This window comes from Rutidosis leptorrhynchoides, chromosome 2, assembly GCF_046630445.1.
Source record: "Rutidosis leptorrhynchoides isolate AG116_Rl617_1_P2 chromosome 2, CSIRO_AGI_Rlap_v1, whole genome shotgun sequence".
NCBI lineage: Eukaryota > Viridiplantae > Streptophyta > Magnoliopsida > Asterales > Asteraceae > Rutidosis > Rutidosis leptorrhynchoides.
In genome coordinates this window covers 477,301,824-477,315,634 of record NC_092334.1, presented here as the reverse complement: position 1 = coordinate 477,315,634, position 13,811 = coordinate 477,301,824, and the positions used below count along the sequence as shown (strand labels likewise).

Genomic DNA, 13,811 nt, shown 5'->3' with positions numbered 1-13,811 from the left:
AATGGTATATCCATGGTAATAAGTTGCCATCCATATGACCGATCCACAAATATTTAGATAATCCATATCCATATCCGTTATTCATCCATTTAGATCATCCATATTCATTATAAATGGATCGGATCGGATGGATATCCATGGATGGAACATCCATTGCCATCCCTATTGAGTGGTATAAGCTCTGAGTTGAATCTGAGTCATAGTTAGCGGATGTTCTATTCTAGGGGGAGGTTTTCTCAAGGATTCTGTTGGGATGAATAAAAGTGTATGCCCTAAGCCACTCGGTTTAATCCAAAGCACATCGGGTATCCATTGCGGCGATTGTGTGTGAAGAGTTTCCTCCTAACACGTGTGGGGGTAACAATTGAGAGTATTCGATGTCGAAATAGCTGTTAAAAATGAGAAATTGGTCATAATGTCCCAACTTATTAAAGTGTTTAACAATATGTCATCAAAAAATTGTAATTGTAAAAATGCCTCCTGATCACGCATTACGCATTACACACCCATGATTTGTGCTTGGTGCGGATGCGTGTTGCCGAGATAGTGACCGTAACAGACAATTTTCATCACGAACACTCACCACACACCGTGCGTGGTGCATGATGTTTGTGCTTGTTGGGCAAAAACTTTGAATGATCGTATCTTTGACCTCAAAGACCTTCAATTTTGACGTTTTCGTTCGTTTTGACTTTTAAACATACTTTGATCGTACATAATTTTTCATAAAACATTCTAATTTGTGATCCGTTTAATTTATCACCAATCTTGACTAAAAGTACACGAAACCTCTAAATCAATTTGAATAAATGTCACATTTCGCAAATCGGACATTTTCTAGGTTAATTAAAAAATTTGTATTATCATAATAGGTCTGACCGATTTCAAAATTATTTTTGTCACTTTAGAAACGTTCCAACGGATAACACAACGGTGAGTAAATTAGAGCTATAAGTGAAAAGATATGGTCATTCAAAGATTTTTGCCCACCAAGCACCACGGACCACGCGTGGTTGCGTAAGAAACGTTTTCTCGGTCAGTATCTCGGCAGCATGCATCTGCACCAACCCAAGCATGGGTGCGTGGTGCGTGATGCGTGGTCAATGAACATTTTTGCAATTACGATTTTTAACGGCATATTGTTAGACATTTTTGAAAATGAGAGCGTTTTGATCAATTTCTCTTAAAATATTGATGGGCGTTGTTGCATCAAACCTGAATTGATGATGTTGTGTTCTTGAAGCCCAATTTTAGGTCAATTATATAATAATGAAACCCATTAGTTTTAGCCCATCATTGACCCAAGTATATATATCTCTTTTATATATAATAACAAAACTAAAAATAGGTCATTTTAAAAAGCTAAATCTAATCTTAGTCATCCATTTAATTATTAATCACTAATCTAGACCATTAATTTTTACCTAATCTTGATTATGACCTCATAATCTTGACCTTGATTTGTTTGATTACTAAATTACCCTCTTCCTCTTAAAAAAAAAGAAACACGGATGAATTTCAAAAAATAGGGTTAACCTTTGCAGTTCTCATTTGTTCAAGAAAAATAGGGTAAAATAGGGCCAGTTTTCAGTTACCAGAATCAGAATTTAGAGCAACCATCGAATTCAGAGGTTAGTATCTGTTTATATTGATCTAAAGGTCTCGTTCCAAATTTGTAATCGATTGTTGATTTGGGGTCTAAATATTAGGGTTTGAGGCAAAATTAGGGGTTCAATAATACGCTTCATTCGTTTAATCGATCATACACTCTCTCTGAATCATGTTTTCGATGCTCAATTATCATTTCCATGCTCAATTGTTCTAACATCCAAGAATTCTATCATCAATCGATCTGTATTACATTCACAAAAATTGCACGATCAATTATTCACGTATCAAATCTTCAATAAATCGATTCATCTTGAATTTCAATTTTATCTGACTGTTCGAAATAAACTAAACACTGTTAGTAGCGGAATTGTGAATATATGATCGAAAGAAATTAGGGTTCAATAGAGTCATTGTGGATATCAAAATAGGGTTTTTGCTGATTTTTGGGTGTCTTCACGGGTCTTCACACAGACTTGCAGCTGCTGATCTACTTGCAGCTATTAAATTTGGATGTTAAGAGATTAGTGAGTTTGTTGTTATACATTTTCTACTTGCAGCAATTCAAGGGACATTTTATTTTATGATCTGACCTCTTGGAATTGGATAGATGGTTACTACGTTTGTGAATGACAGATTCTTGCCCTGATTATGGAGCTTAAATTGGGGACTTTTGGTCAAGCAACTTACTTTTACAATTCGTGAAAGTTTCTGGTGATAAATGTATGTGTTTTTTTTTATGCAGATAAGATGTGAATAAGTCTGCATTGACTGAGTTTATCTCTGTTGGGAAAACATATATAATTTAACGAGTGGTTAAAGAGAACCCAACATCTATTTGATGGTGATATGCAACATCTTAATTGATACAACAAAAGTTCTATTTAAGTTGTATTTGTGTACGATCTTTTGTCAAATTATTTTACAGGACAAGGTCAATTTTTATCAGTACATAAGTTCGAGCTTTTATGAAAATTAGGTTCACTAATTTGGTTGAATTATAGTAGGATTTTATTTGACTATAATACTTTTAGATTGAATTAGAACGAAAATGGGACTATTAGTAAGCTCGTGTTATGTAATTTAGGTTGACTAATGTTTGTTAACTGAACTGATGCAATTATCTTAACCGGATTGACTGATTTGGGTTATAATTATGTTAACATTGGTACTATTTTACATGGTTTAATATGAATCTTAATAATGGTTGTTAAGTCTTTTAGGCTAATATAGCCTTTACTGAACACATATGATTGTTGGGATCCATTGACACAAGAGACGTATTTGAACAGATTTGCATTACAATAAAGTTGCTTTCTGAACCTTTTGTGAATATGGACTATTATGTGCTTATAAATATGTGACAGGTCAAAGAAGATCAGCAGGTTCAAAGACAAATGCTAAATCATTACTCAACCAAACAATTATTATGTAAGGGAGTAGGATGATGGTTACTCATCGGAACCACTTATAGGAAAAGCAGGGATATGATATTGGTCATGCTCACAAGGTATTAGAGCATGATGGGACTTGGGAGTCATTGGGTTTCTTGGGTTGGGTCAAAGACAAATGATCTCTACTTCTATTAAAAGAAAACCATTATTGATGAAATATGTGAGTCTGAAATGTGGAAATTTTTTGATAAATTATTCGATTATTGTAATCAATTCATGATCGTATCTTATTCATAAGAAGTCACTATTAGAGAGTTCTACCTTATATCGTCAAGGTTACAAGTTATAACATTTGGTTTCATTGTGTTATGGTATTTGGCTAGGGTTCTGATTAGAAGTGACTTCTTCTGATTGAAAAAGCCGATTCTTTACAACATGCATGGATCTATTTAATACAAATTCAGTTTTTTAAAACCAACATTATATAGTGATAAATTAGGTTTTTGGTAGCATACCATGCATAATTCTATAATCCATGTTGATTAATCATAATTTCAGGTGATAAAAGATCATTGCAGTCGGTATCTTGAGACTGATCCGACTGGCGATATAGACGGGTAAGATGTGTGCTTAAATGGGTCATTTGTATTTTTTAAGTGATTGTTGCCTTTGAATTTATAAACTGGGTAATTGATAATTGTTTAAAACAAAAGGTTTTTTTTTGTGGTAAGGGTTTAGATTTAAGTCATTTAATTATTCAAATTTTTTATCTACCACTTTTTAACTGTGTAATTTTGTAATTGTAGGCTTTGATTATTTATTTTTTCCATTCTAATAACCCTAATATTTTTTAAAACTGTTGAATGATAGAAATTTTGAAGTTACTGCCGTGATTACATCCAAGTTGAATGATATGGATGAGATTTTGAAAAGCTATAGTGAAACTGATAAAGATGCTAATGATAACGATAAGAAGGTCTGTAATATCCTTTTGTGATGTTCTTTTCATTGTACCATGTGTTTTCTGACAAGTAATGTTAATGCAGAATCAAAGTTATGCAATATGATGTTGGATTGTACGCCATAGACCAAATGATACTGGTATGTCAACCTTTTATTACAGTGGTACTTTATGGAAGCCTATCTTCCAACCGTGTGTATGTTCACAATGACCCATTTGCACGAATCCTTACTCTTTCCCCAATTTTTGGGTAATCCACTTAGAACAATTCACGTGCTCACTAAGTTAAAATGATAAATGGGTCGAAATAGGCACACTTACGAAAGTCTCCATGCTTTGTGATGGAATCTGATCTGTCCACATGCGGGTATGCGCTGTAGTTTCGCCATTCGGCACATTTCTTCAATCACATCCACAAAATCTGCAGATTGATAGATTAATTGCTAAAGTAGTCATATGAAAACATATCTGTTTCAGGTGATTACTTAATTGTAGTTCATCTCTACATTTAGGTAATATAGTCATATGAATCTGATCTGTCCACATGCGGGTATGCGCTGTAGTTTCGCCATTCGGCACATTTCTTCAATCACATCCACAAAATCTGCAGATTGATAGATTAATTGCTAAAGTAGTCATATGAAAACATATCTGTTTCAGGTGATTACTTAATTGTAGTTCATCTCTACATTTAGGTAATATACTCCAGTTTCACTTATTAATTTATCATCTTTTTTTTGTATTCACAATATTAATGTCTTTTGCATTCATGTATGCTTGGTTACTTAAACAGATGGCTCATGCATAATTAGTTTATTTACTACCATTATGATTTGTAAGCTAGATAGATCTATGGTGTCTATGTATAGAAGAACACAATGTTTGCTTTCTTTTAAGTCATAAAGATCAGAAGTACCAATGATGTTTTTGAACAAATGATTGTAAAACATGTTTTGGGCACATCATGTGTGCACCTAGAAACAACTCTAGCTAAAGTTTTTCCACATAATAATAATTCATAAATATCAGAAGTACCCAAGACGTTTTTGAATCGAGATGCATAATTCACAATCTTATGAATAGTTTGATGTTGTGATCGACACTTGACTTATGACAAATGACTTTGACCGAACTCAAATGACTATATATGATCTCTATATTTAAAAAAGTTGTGTTGTGTTTTCAGTTTCTGCAGATAGGATTACCCTGGGAATCGTCCTATTCTTCATTGTTGTTTGGCATTGAATTAAGTATTTCATCAAGAATCTTCGTGAAAGACACGAAAGTTATGCATCCCGGTATCGCTTTTTGTCCCACCTTTTCTAGTGGATGATAAAGACGGAACAAAATACAAAATACAAACATCAAATGTGAAAAGACACAACACGAAAGTAAACCTTTTTTTACATTGTTAGTTGTTCAATTTTTATTTTATATGTATTGTTTTAAAGTTCAAAAAACCTACATTGATTATAAATCATGTAACACTAATATCGTAATTGAATCGATTTATTATAAACCTAACAATACTATATAATATAAAATAATTTTAACAAGTCAATGGAGATTCTTCCCTCAAAAAACCCCGCGAATTCGCGGGTCTTCAGCTAGTATGATTTATGATAATGTTCATAGTATTGTCAATATATGTATAGTGAACGTATTGATATTAATGCCAAGTTGATTCATTAAGCTTACACATCTTTTTGATTAGTAGGATTCTCACGGGTTAGAATCCTAGCCTCATCTTCCTTTAACCATGAGTTACACAATGTTCCTCTTCTATGTTGATTGCGAGAGCGGTCGATGGAGAGCGCTAGAGAATTGGTTTTACTTTTTTAGTTATCACGGTATGAATTAAATAAAATAGGGCTGTATATTCAATCTATCTATGCTTATTTTCTTTCGAATGGGTTAGCTACATCATAATAGATCAAGCGTATGAACTAATGACTTGCAAGCTAATCACTCAACGAATATATATACATATGAACAATAAATACACCTCTGTTTATAGTTTTATTGATCATCACTTGTCATAAATTCATAATAAAGCAAGAAACTTACAAGCAAGAGAAGATTACAACATATTTTATGGTTTCGAAAACCAATTAACAGTGTAATCCTTGGCAGCATGAGAAGGAACATCTTCAATCACCTTTTCGTTACCCTTAGGATAAAAGATTCCGGTACGAGTATCAGGAATCCAAGTAACGGTACTAGGTGGGGATCCGTTGTTAAGGTTCTTGTTTTTAGCTTCGTCATGATTCAATTTGGTAGTGTCCGACCCTCCACTCTTTTTATGATATGCCTTCCTCAATGCTGGTCTACAAGGATTGTAATTAAGGTGTAATCAAGTTAATTATGATATGATCAAATCCCAACAACTTAAACAAGGTCAACTATATAGAAGTTTCTTAAGTTAGCAAAAGATAATTATTTCAAAATTATTCATACAACAAGAAGATGAATCATTTTTGAGGTATGCCAAGTGATATTAACCTTACAAACCCAATACATATTGCATATTTTTTTTTTTTTTGAACGGCAAATTTGCATCAACGGATCATTTATTTCAACGACCCTCATCATTTGCACCCACACACGCTAGAAGGAAACTCCTACCCGGGTTGCTTGACAACTAATCGCGGAACCTGAGTTGCTTGGCAACTAATCGCAGGAAATTGGAGAGAAAACCTTTCACCCCCAGGAATTGAACCCGGGTTGTTTGGCAACTAATCGCGGACCCTTCCACACCGAGGCATGATACCATTGAAGCAAACGCTCGTTGGTAATACATATTGCATATTGGCATCTATCTTGCTGTTTGTTTATTCAATTGTCTTTTTATTCATGGTCATTAGAAGAATAACAAATATCATAAGGAAGTTAAAGTGTATTTATATAATTATTTATCGCTCTGTGTGTATTACATACGTAGAATAATATACAACAACAATATCCAATCACGTGTGTGCGAGCTAGGATATGTAGAACAATTGTAGTACTCCCTCAAATGAGAAAGAAAATCATAGAACACAATACTTAATGTTTGAAACAAGTATAGATAATTAGATATACATGTAGATGGATAAAGAGTTTACTTGATATAGACTGTATGCATGTTTTGAGCAGCTCCTCTTCCAATTGATGCAGACATCTTGTGAGGATCAACTGATCTCATTTAGCTTCACCATTCCATCCTCTTTATATACACGTTTTTTTATTTACTGGATTTTTTTTTTTAAATGAATTTTTTAAATATATTTCGTGTTATTTATATTTTCTAAATTTAAAGTAACAAGTTGATCTTGAATCACAAGAGACAGTTTGATTTCCCAAGAAAATGTTTGGCCATACATCATCTTTCCCATTCCTACAAGTCATCTACACTTCACTGATCTTAATATAGTAAAAAGCAAAAATAATAATAATAATAATAATAATAATAATAATAATAATAATAATAATAATAATAATAATAATAATAATAATAATAATAATAATAATAATAATAATAATAATAAATAAACAAATAAATTCTATTCTATAGAAATATAAATGTTGGACCAATAATGTGCATGCCAACATCTTCTGTGGACTGTAAGTATGTTAAGCTGATTTGTTCTAATACTTGAAATTCAAATTAATATTGACTGTAAACAGAACCAAAATCTTAAAGATGGGCATGTCTCTCAATACAGTTAGAACACTTTTTTCAACGACTTAGTTGGACGATCTGGAGCGTAATCTCCACATTATCATCTGCGTATTGTCCTTGTAATTGGTAACTCATCATGTTAATCACTAAGCATATCTAGTTATCAACATTTTTGAAAAAAATAAATCAAGATAACATAAAAGTAAAAAAATGGTGAAGATGGGGGTACCACCAATAATCCCCCCATTGTATGGGCTTAAAGGATAATGCCTGAACAAGTGCCCATCTTCCCCACAAAAATCTAAATATAATAAAGTTGTGAGTCATGCTGCCATATTCAATCACAAACTTACCCATTTGTTTACTAGTTTATGTGGGGATATCAGATAAGACCCAAATGTTCTGGATCATAGATTCATAGGCTCACAAATATAAATTTTCAAGTATTTTTTTATCATAGGAATGAAGATCATGTTGCGGCGTAGAAACGCACCATCCGGAAATAAAATAATAAAACCAACGCGCATTGGCGCAAATGGTATTCGTTGCCTTAGAAGCTGGGCCCATTGGGTCTGAGCCCCATTCGTGTTAAGAATTTACACCTCTTGTTACAGTCATATTAGTCTTGTTCCCGTTACATAAGAGTATTTGGTGGAGGTATTTTACAGGCGTCCGACTATTACAATAGTCGAGTTTGGTGAGTTTTCATAATAAGCACATGATTTAGGTGTCCCTGCCGATACACACATTTTTGCAAATAATACATGTTTTGAGAAGGGGTAAAAATGTAGGTACTATTATTAATTAATATTACCATCTTATAAAACCGGCAGTTGCATCTTGTTGTTTCACCTTGGCTTAATTCCTGATCTTGATTGTATGGATATAAAGAAAATTACGTATATGTATGTATGATGAAGAACACTTGTATAAATAAACTATATACTCCCTCCGTCCCTAATCTTTGTCCAGTATTTCATTTTAGAATGTCTCAAATTAATAGTCCACTTTCATAAACATAAAAGAATAAGAAGGTTAAGTTCTATTATGCCCTTGATATATGTGAAAAAGATTTAAGGTGAAAGAAAAAATAAAGGTAAAACTGAAAAGTAAACAGAAAGTCTGAGACGGAGGGAGTAAATAAGAGCAAGATAAGAAGCATTAATCGAACATATTAATGATATTGAAAATGAATGTACGATTACAAGATTGTATAATCGTTCCACGGCTTTCATGATCTCGGTTGTGGTTCGATCTCTAAATGATTTCTAGAAAGCGTTTAGGGTATGCGACTAGGGATGTGAATTCTTGGTGACTAATGAGGTGGGCCTAGATATTTATACATCATAAACCAAGCCTTACGATTGGACGAAGCCCACAACTCACATCTTTATTATTAGGCTAATAATTGGGGAGTGTTTTTAAACCCGAATTGATTCGCATAATCAATGTAAAATGACTATCCTAAGCTACTCAAATCAATTCAAACTCATTAAATTACACCAAAAATCACGATTTTTGATTAGTCAAATTAGCAGAAAAAGTCAACAAATTGAAAGATCAGGATCATATTTACAGAAAAAGTTAACGGATTGAAAGATTAGGATCAACAAAGTTTGTAGATGATCCAGTCATTTCGGAGAAAAATTGATTTACTTTTACTATTCGTTATGTTATGCTCTGCGGTATTAGAATGATGTTACAAGATCAATACACGAATTAAGCCTAACTGGGTACATCAAGTGAACCATGCCTCTACTCTTATACAGTTTGCTGATAAAAGGATACGTACAGAATTAGTATGTGTTCTAACTCTGCTAAATGATGAATCAGCTGTCATGTCGAACGGGAAGGCGAATAATGAGTACATGACGGAGGTATTTAACACTCCTTGCAGCTTCTGGATTCCGATCCTGCAGAATCACCCTCTTCAGGTAGCTCTAACGCGAACAACCGTTGTAGCGGAAAGACATCTCAATAGGTTTTGAGAAGGGATAAAAATGAAGGCACATTATTAATTTATTATTGACATTACCATCACATAAAATCAGCAGTTGCATCTTGATCTTCAGATAGACTTTTAATTTGTAGAATTCATCAAAAACTCGTGTCTTCTGTTGTCGGTCCACGCAGAAAGTATCTTAAATTATTAGCCAAAAATTGTGAAACATTTCCATTCAGGTACGTATACATAAAAAAAGGCACGTGCATATTAATGTTGGGTTTAAGTTGTGTTACTGCTTGACTCACCTGTTGAACTGGCTCGATTAGGGAGTTACCCTTGTAATTGACATGAAACTTTGCTTTGGCCAACAAACAACATAAACCATTGTGATTAATTCGATATTCATTTCAAGATTCCAGCTTTTACAAGTTTTCAAAGGTGACAAAATAGACAGGGCTTGTTAATTGATGAGTAAAACACGGGCAATCTTGTAAAAGGGTCTAAATACTTGGGTCGGGCTGACTCAACTTGACTCCTGGCAAGGTTTGATCTAGTTGACTCATTTGACCGGTTTCCTTTTAAGCCAAGTTTTAAAGAGTTGCCCGCTTGACCCGTTGAAACCCAAATTGACCCGTTTAAAATAGTTTCATTTTCAGCCAAGTTTAAAATAGTTGCCCACAAAAACTTAAAGCAGATTGAAGACGTTGAGATTCAATTATTTTGAACAAAGGTTGATATCATTTGTACAAGCATATACGTGCCAGTATATCGATGATTTCATATACACACACATGACCCCATCAATCAAGAACAGTAATAAGCTCAAAAACAAAACAAACATCATATTAACAAGGTCTAAAGCTCATCGTATAAATTCGTATTACCATCTACACGAACATCTTCGACCCTATTAAGAGACACCAGTTTCGCAATAGCTGTTTTCATCATTTCAGCTTCCCCTCCAAACATAGCGTTCGATATATCAACCACCCCCGGGTTTTGAGCATTAAACACAGAGTAAACAAGTGCATCTTCAAATCCAGAATTCAAACAATAATGCAACAACCCTTTTGGGAACACAAAAACATCTCCTTCTCTTAAAACACTTTGAAAAAGTTGACTATTTGTGTCTATAAACCCTACAATCACAGCACCTTTCGCGACAAACACCATTTCGGTGGCTCTTGGGTGCGTGTGTGGCATAATTAGCCCGTCAACTTGTAAGTCGGTTCGAGCCGTAGACAAACCTAACGTGTTAAGACCAGGGAACACAGCAGCTGTGACTATAGTAACAGATGAGCGTAAAAATGTATCGGTGCTACCTTGTTGACTTAATAGTAAACTCTTGAAATCGGAAGTTGTGATATTCGATGGATTTTTGCAAGGGAAGCCATTGATGAACGTGGTTTGATCAGGGGACGTGTCGGTTGGACATGTGTCCTGTAAGTTATCGGCATTTGCGGTTAGACTATAAAAATAAGAAGCGACGAAAATGGTAACTGCAAAAACAAGATTTGAGCTGGACATTGTTTTTTAGTGTCAGTGGAGTAATTTGGTATCCTGATTTAAATACATGAGGTGGAGTAGTTATATATATGGGTAGGGTTGCATACAAGGGAAGAAACATAGTTGAGTTGGAGTTAGCTTTACTGCTAGTCTTCATGTTTGATTAAGTTACAAGAATATATTTATTGGTATCAAGAAGGATATGATGTTGTTATCCTAATTGTAAACAGCGAATGGGCTCCATGCACTAAACTCTTTACAATAAAGATTGCCAAAGTAAGTTAATTTATAATAAAAAAATTTAGTAAAATAAAATGTTTATATTACGCTTGATTAGGTCATAGTAATAGCATGGGTCATATTACATTTGATAGAGGTCATGGTTCTAAATGTAAAGTAAGCATTGCAATTTTTATCTGTTTACATATAACGGGTCGATTTGGGTTATGATTCATCTCAAACGAATCATACAGGTAAAATAAATATAAATAATTAGGGCCAGGTTGTCGTATAATATCTGTACGACGCTTATAAAATCCTAATTTGTGATTATTATAAACTCGCAGCCCTAATGACCTAAATCCCAATGGAATACTTGTGCTTCCCCTGTCCTTTTTCATGCATTTTACAATGTATATGTTCTGGACCCAATTTTGACGTCGATTATAGATGGGTTGACACGCAATGAAGCAATATCATGCAACACGATGTGACGGTTATCCGATCCAGTAGATGCCTTCATGATGGTGGTCCTCGCATTTTTAATTCTAAGGCAAATATGTTTACCTAGTTTTCATCATAGCATTAACCTGCAGACCCTTTTCAGTTTGTAACCCATGTCAGGGCTAACATAGTAACTCTTAAACACATACAGCATACCGTACATAAAATTTACGTTTTCTGTTAACAAACAAGAATACCAACTACCATATCACAACAAAATAGATAGAAAAGCTGTTAGGAATTTATGGACCCAACAACGATCACCAATCTATAGATTGTGATCCCACAAACGACAAACGGACAAAATAAATGCAAGAAAAGTAAAAGATACAAGAATTTACGTGGTTATATGCAATCGGTATGATTGCTTTAGTTCACGGGCAACTAGAGAGCTTTTTTTTTTTATTGATTTTCGTACATCGGGTTACAGAATACAAAGGGTATATTTATAGTGCTAATCAAAATTAGGAAACAAATCAAATAACTTGCTGGCCACGAACAATGTCGCGTTTCGCGACACCCCATCGCGGTACGCGATGAACTGCATCCACACGCGACAACCTTGATCAAAACGCGATAGTCATCAAGCCCTGATTACTGATTGATATGTCGCGTTCCAGCTCCACATGTCGCGTTCCAAACCGTCGCGTTTCGCGACAAACTATGCCCGAACGCGACCTGGTACCTGTTTCTCTGTTTTGATCTTCTTTGCACATCCAACAATCTCCCACTCAAAGGAGAGCAAAACCCAGAAATCTCGTCAACCCAAAAAACCAACCATTTCAACCAAGAACGTCGAACCACCTTTCATACCGCCAATCAAACATGGGACACGCAAACTCAACATCGCTGGAAGAGCAGACTTTCGATACAAGGTCTTCAACACTACTTGTCGAAATCAAAACCAATAACCCTTAGAGCTCTCTAGTTGCCGTCTTCTTTCATCAAGTAACAAGAAGACCAGTTGAAGCTATGCAAAGCTTCAACTTTCCGATCGTAACCACCTTAGTACACATATCAGCAGGATTCTCCGTACCAGGAATTTTCTTAACAACTAAAGTACCATCTTCAATAAGTTCACGAATTTTATGATACCTTAGCTTTATGTGTTTCGTACGACCATGAAACACCGGGTTCTTCACCAAATGAATAGCACTTTGATTATCACAGTGCAAGACATAGTCTTGTTGAACTCGTCCCAACTCAAACATAAAATTCTTCAGCCATACAAGTTCTTTGCATGCTTCTGCTGCTGCCATATACTCAGCCTCCGTTGTTGACAGCGCAACACAACTTTGAAGCTTGGACATCCAACTAACCGCTGTCTTACCAACCGTGAAAACATACCCCGTAGTGCTTCTTCCCAAATCGTCACAACCACCCAAATCAGCATCAACGTACCCTCTCAAAATGGAATCACCTTTAGTGAATTGCAACCCCATTTTAGAAGTACCTTTCAAGTAGCGCAAAAGCCAATTTATAATTTCCCAATGCTCTTTACCCGGATTCGACATAAAACGACTCACAACTCCCACTGCATAAGCTATGTCGGGTCTTGAACAAATCATTGCATACATAATACTACCTACTGCCGATGCATACGGAATTTGAGCCATCTCCTCTTTGTATACTTCCGTTGTAGGTGCTTGACTTTTTGTTAACTTTAAGGTACCGCCTAAAGGCACGGATCTTGCCTTTGAATCACCCATGTTGAACCGCTCTAACACTTTCTCGATATACTTGGTTTGAGACAAAGTTAAAGTACCTTCAACCCGATTCCTTTCAATACTCATCCCGAGTATCCGTTTAGCAGCCCCTAAGTCTTTCATCTCGAATGCGTGAGACAACTTTCTCTTCAACCTGTTGATCTCTAACATGTCCTAACCTGCAATCAACATGTCATAAACATAAAGCAACAATATAATATAGGAGGACTTGAATTTCTTCAAGTAGCAACAATGATCCTACTCGCTCCTTGTAAAACCACTCCTTGTCATAAATTCATCAAACTTC

At 34.9% G+C, this 13,811-nt stretch overlaps 2 protein-coding genes and 1 long non-coding RNA gene across 4 annotated transcripts; 1 reads left to right on the top strand and 2 right to left on the bottom strand.

The window, feature by feature from the left end:
- Positions 1 to 1,955: 1,955 nt before the first annotated feature.
- LOC139892606 (uncharacterized) lies at positions 1,956 to 5,514 on the top strand. Of its 2 annotated transcripts, XR_011774167.1 has the most exons (7): positions 1,956 to 2,135; positions 2,245 to 2,331; positions 2,976 to 3,118; positions 3,561 to 3,619; positions 3,873 to 3,978; positions 4,049 to 4,103; positions 5,150 to 5,514. It is a non-coding gene; the product is annotated as an uncharacterized lncRNA (long non-coding RNA). The 2 variants fall into 2 exon arrangements; XR_011774166.1 differs by having other exon boundaries at positions 1,956 to 2,331.
- Positions 5,515 to 6,055: 541 nt separating this feature from the next.
- LOC139889412 (uncharacterized) lies at positions 6,056 to 7,147 on the bottom strand. The gene is made up of 2 exons (XM_071872366.1): positions 7,068 to 7,147; positions 6,056 to 6,290 (listed from the first exon to the last, which is right to left on the bottom strand). Exons 1-2 carry the CDS (start codon positions 7,145 to 7,147, stop codon positions 6,056 to 6,058), a joined length of 315 nt encoding a protein of 104 aa, XP_071728467.1.
- A 3,171-nt stretch (positions 7,148 to 10,318) lies between these two features.
- LOC139892605 (germin-like protein subfamily 3 member 4) lies at positions 10,319 to 11,104 on the bottom strand. The gene has a single exon (XM_071875714.1). The coding sequence runs from the start codon at positions 11,094 to 11,096 to the stop codon at positions 10,425 to 10,427; it is 672 nt and encodes a 223-aa protein (XP_071731815.1). The 5' UTR covers positions 11,097 to 11,104; the 3' UTR covers positions 10,319 to 10,424.
- Positions 11,105 to 13,811: the final 2,707 nt, after the last annotated feature.

Excerpts from the sequence above, each read along its gene's own strand:
- LOC139889412 (XM_071872366.1), bottom strand. The coding sequence starts at position 7,147 with ATGAGATCAGTTGATCCTCACAAGATGTCTGCATCAATTGGAAGAGGA. Across the intron at positions 6,291-7,067 it reads ATGCATACAGTCTATATCAA|ACCAGCATTGAGGAAGGCAT; the intron begins GTAAACTCTTTA and ends CAATCCTTGTAG.
- LOC139892605 (XM_071875714.1), bottom strand. The coding sequence starts at position 11,096 with ATGTCCAGCTCAAATCTTGTTTTTGCAGTTACCATTTTCGTCGCTTCT.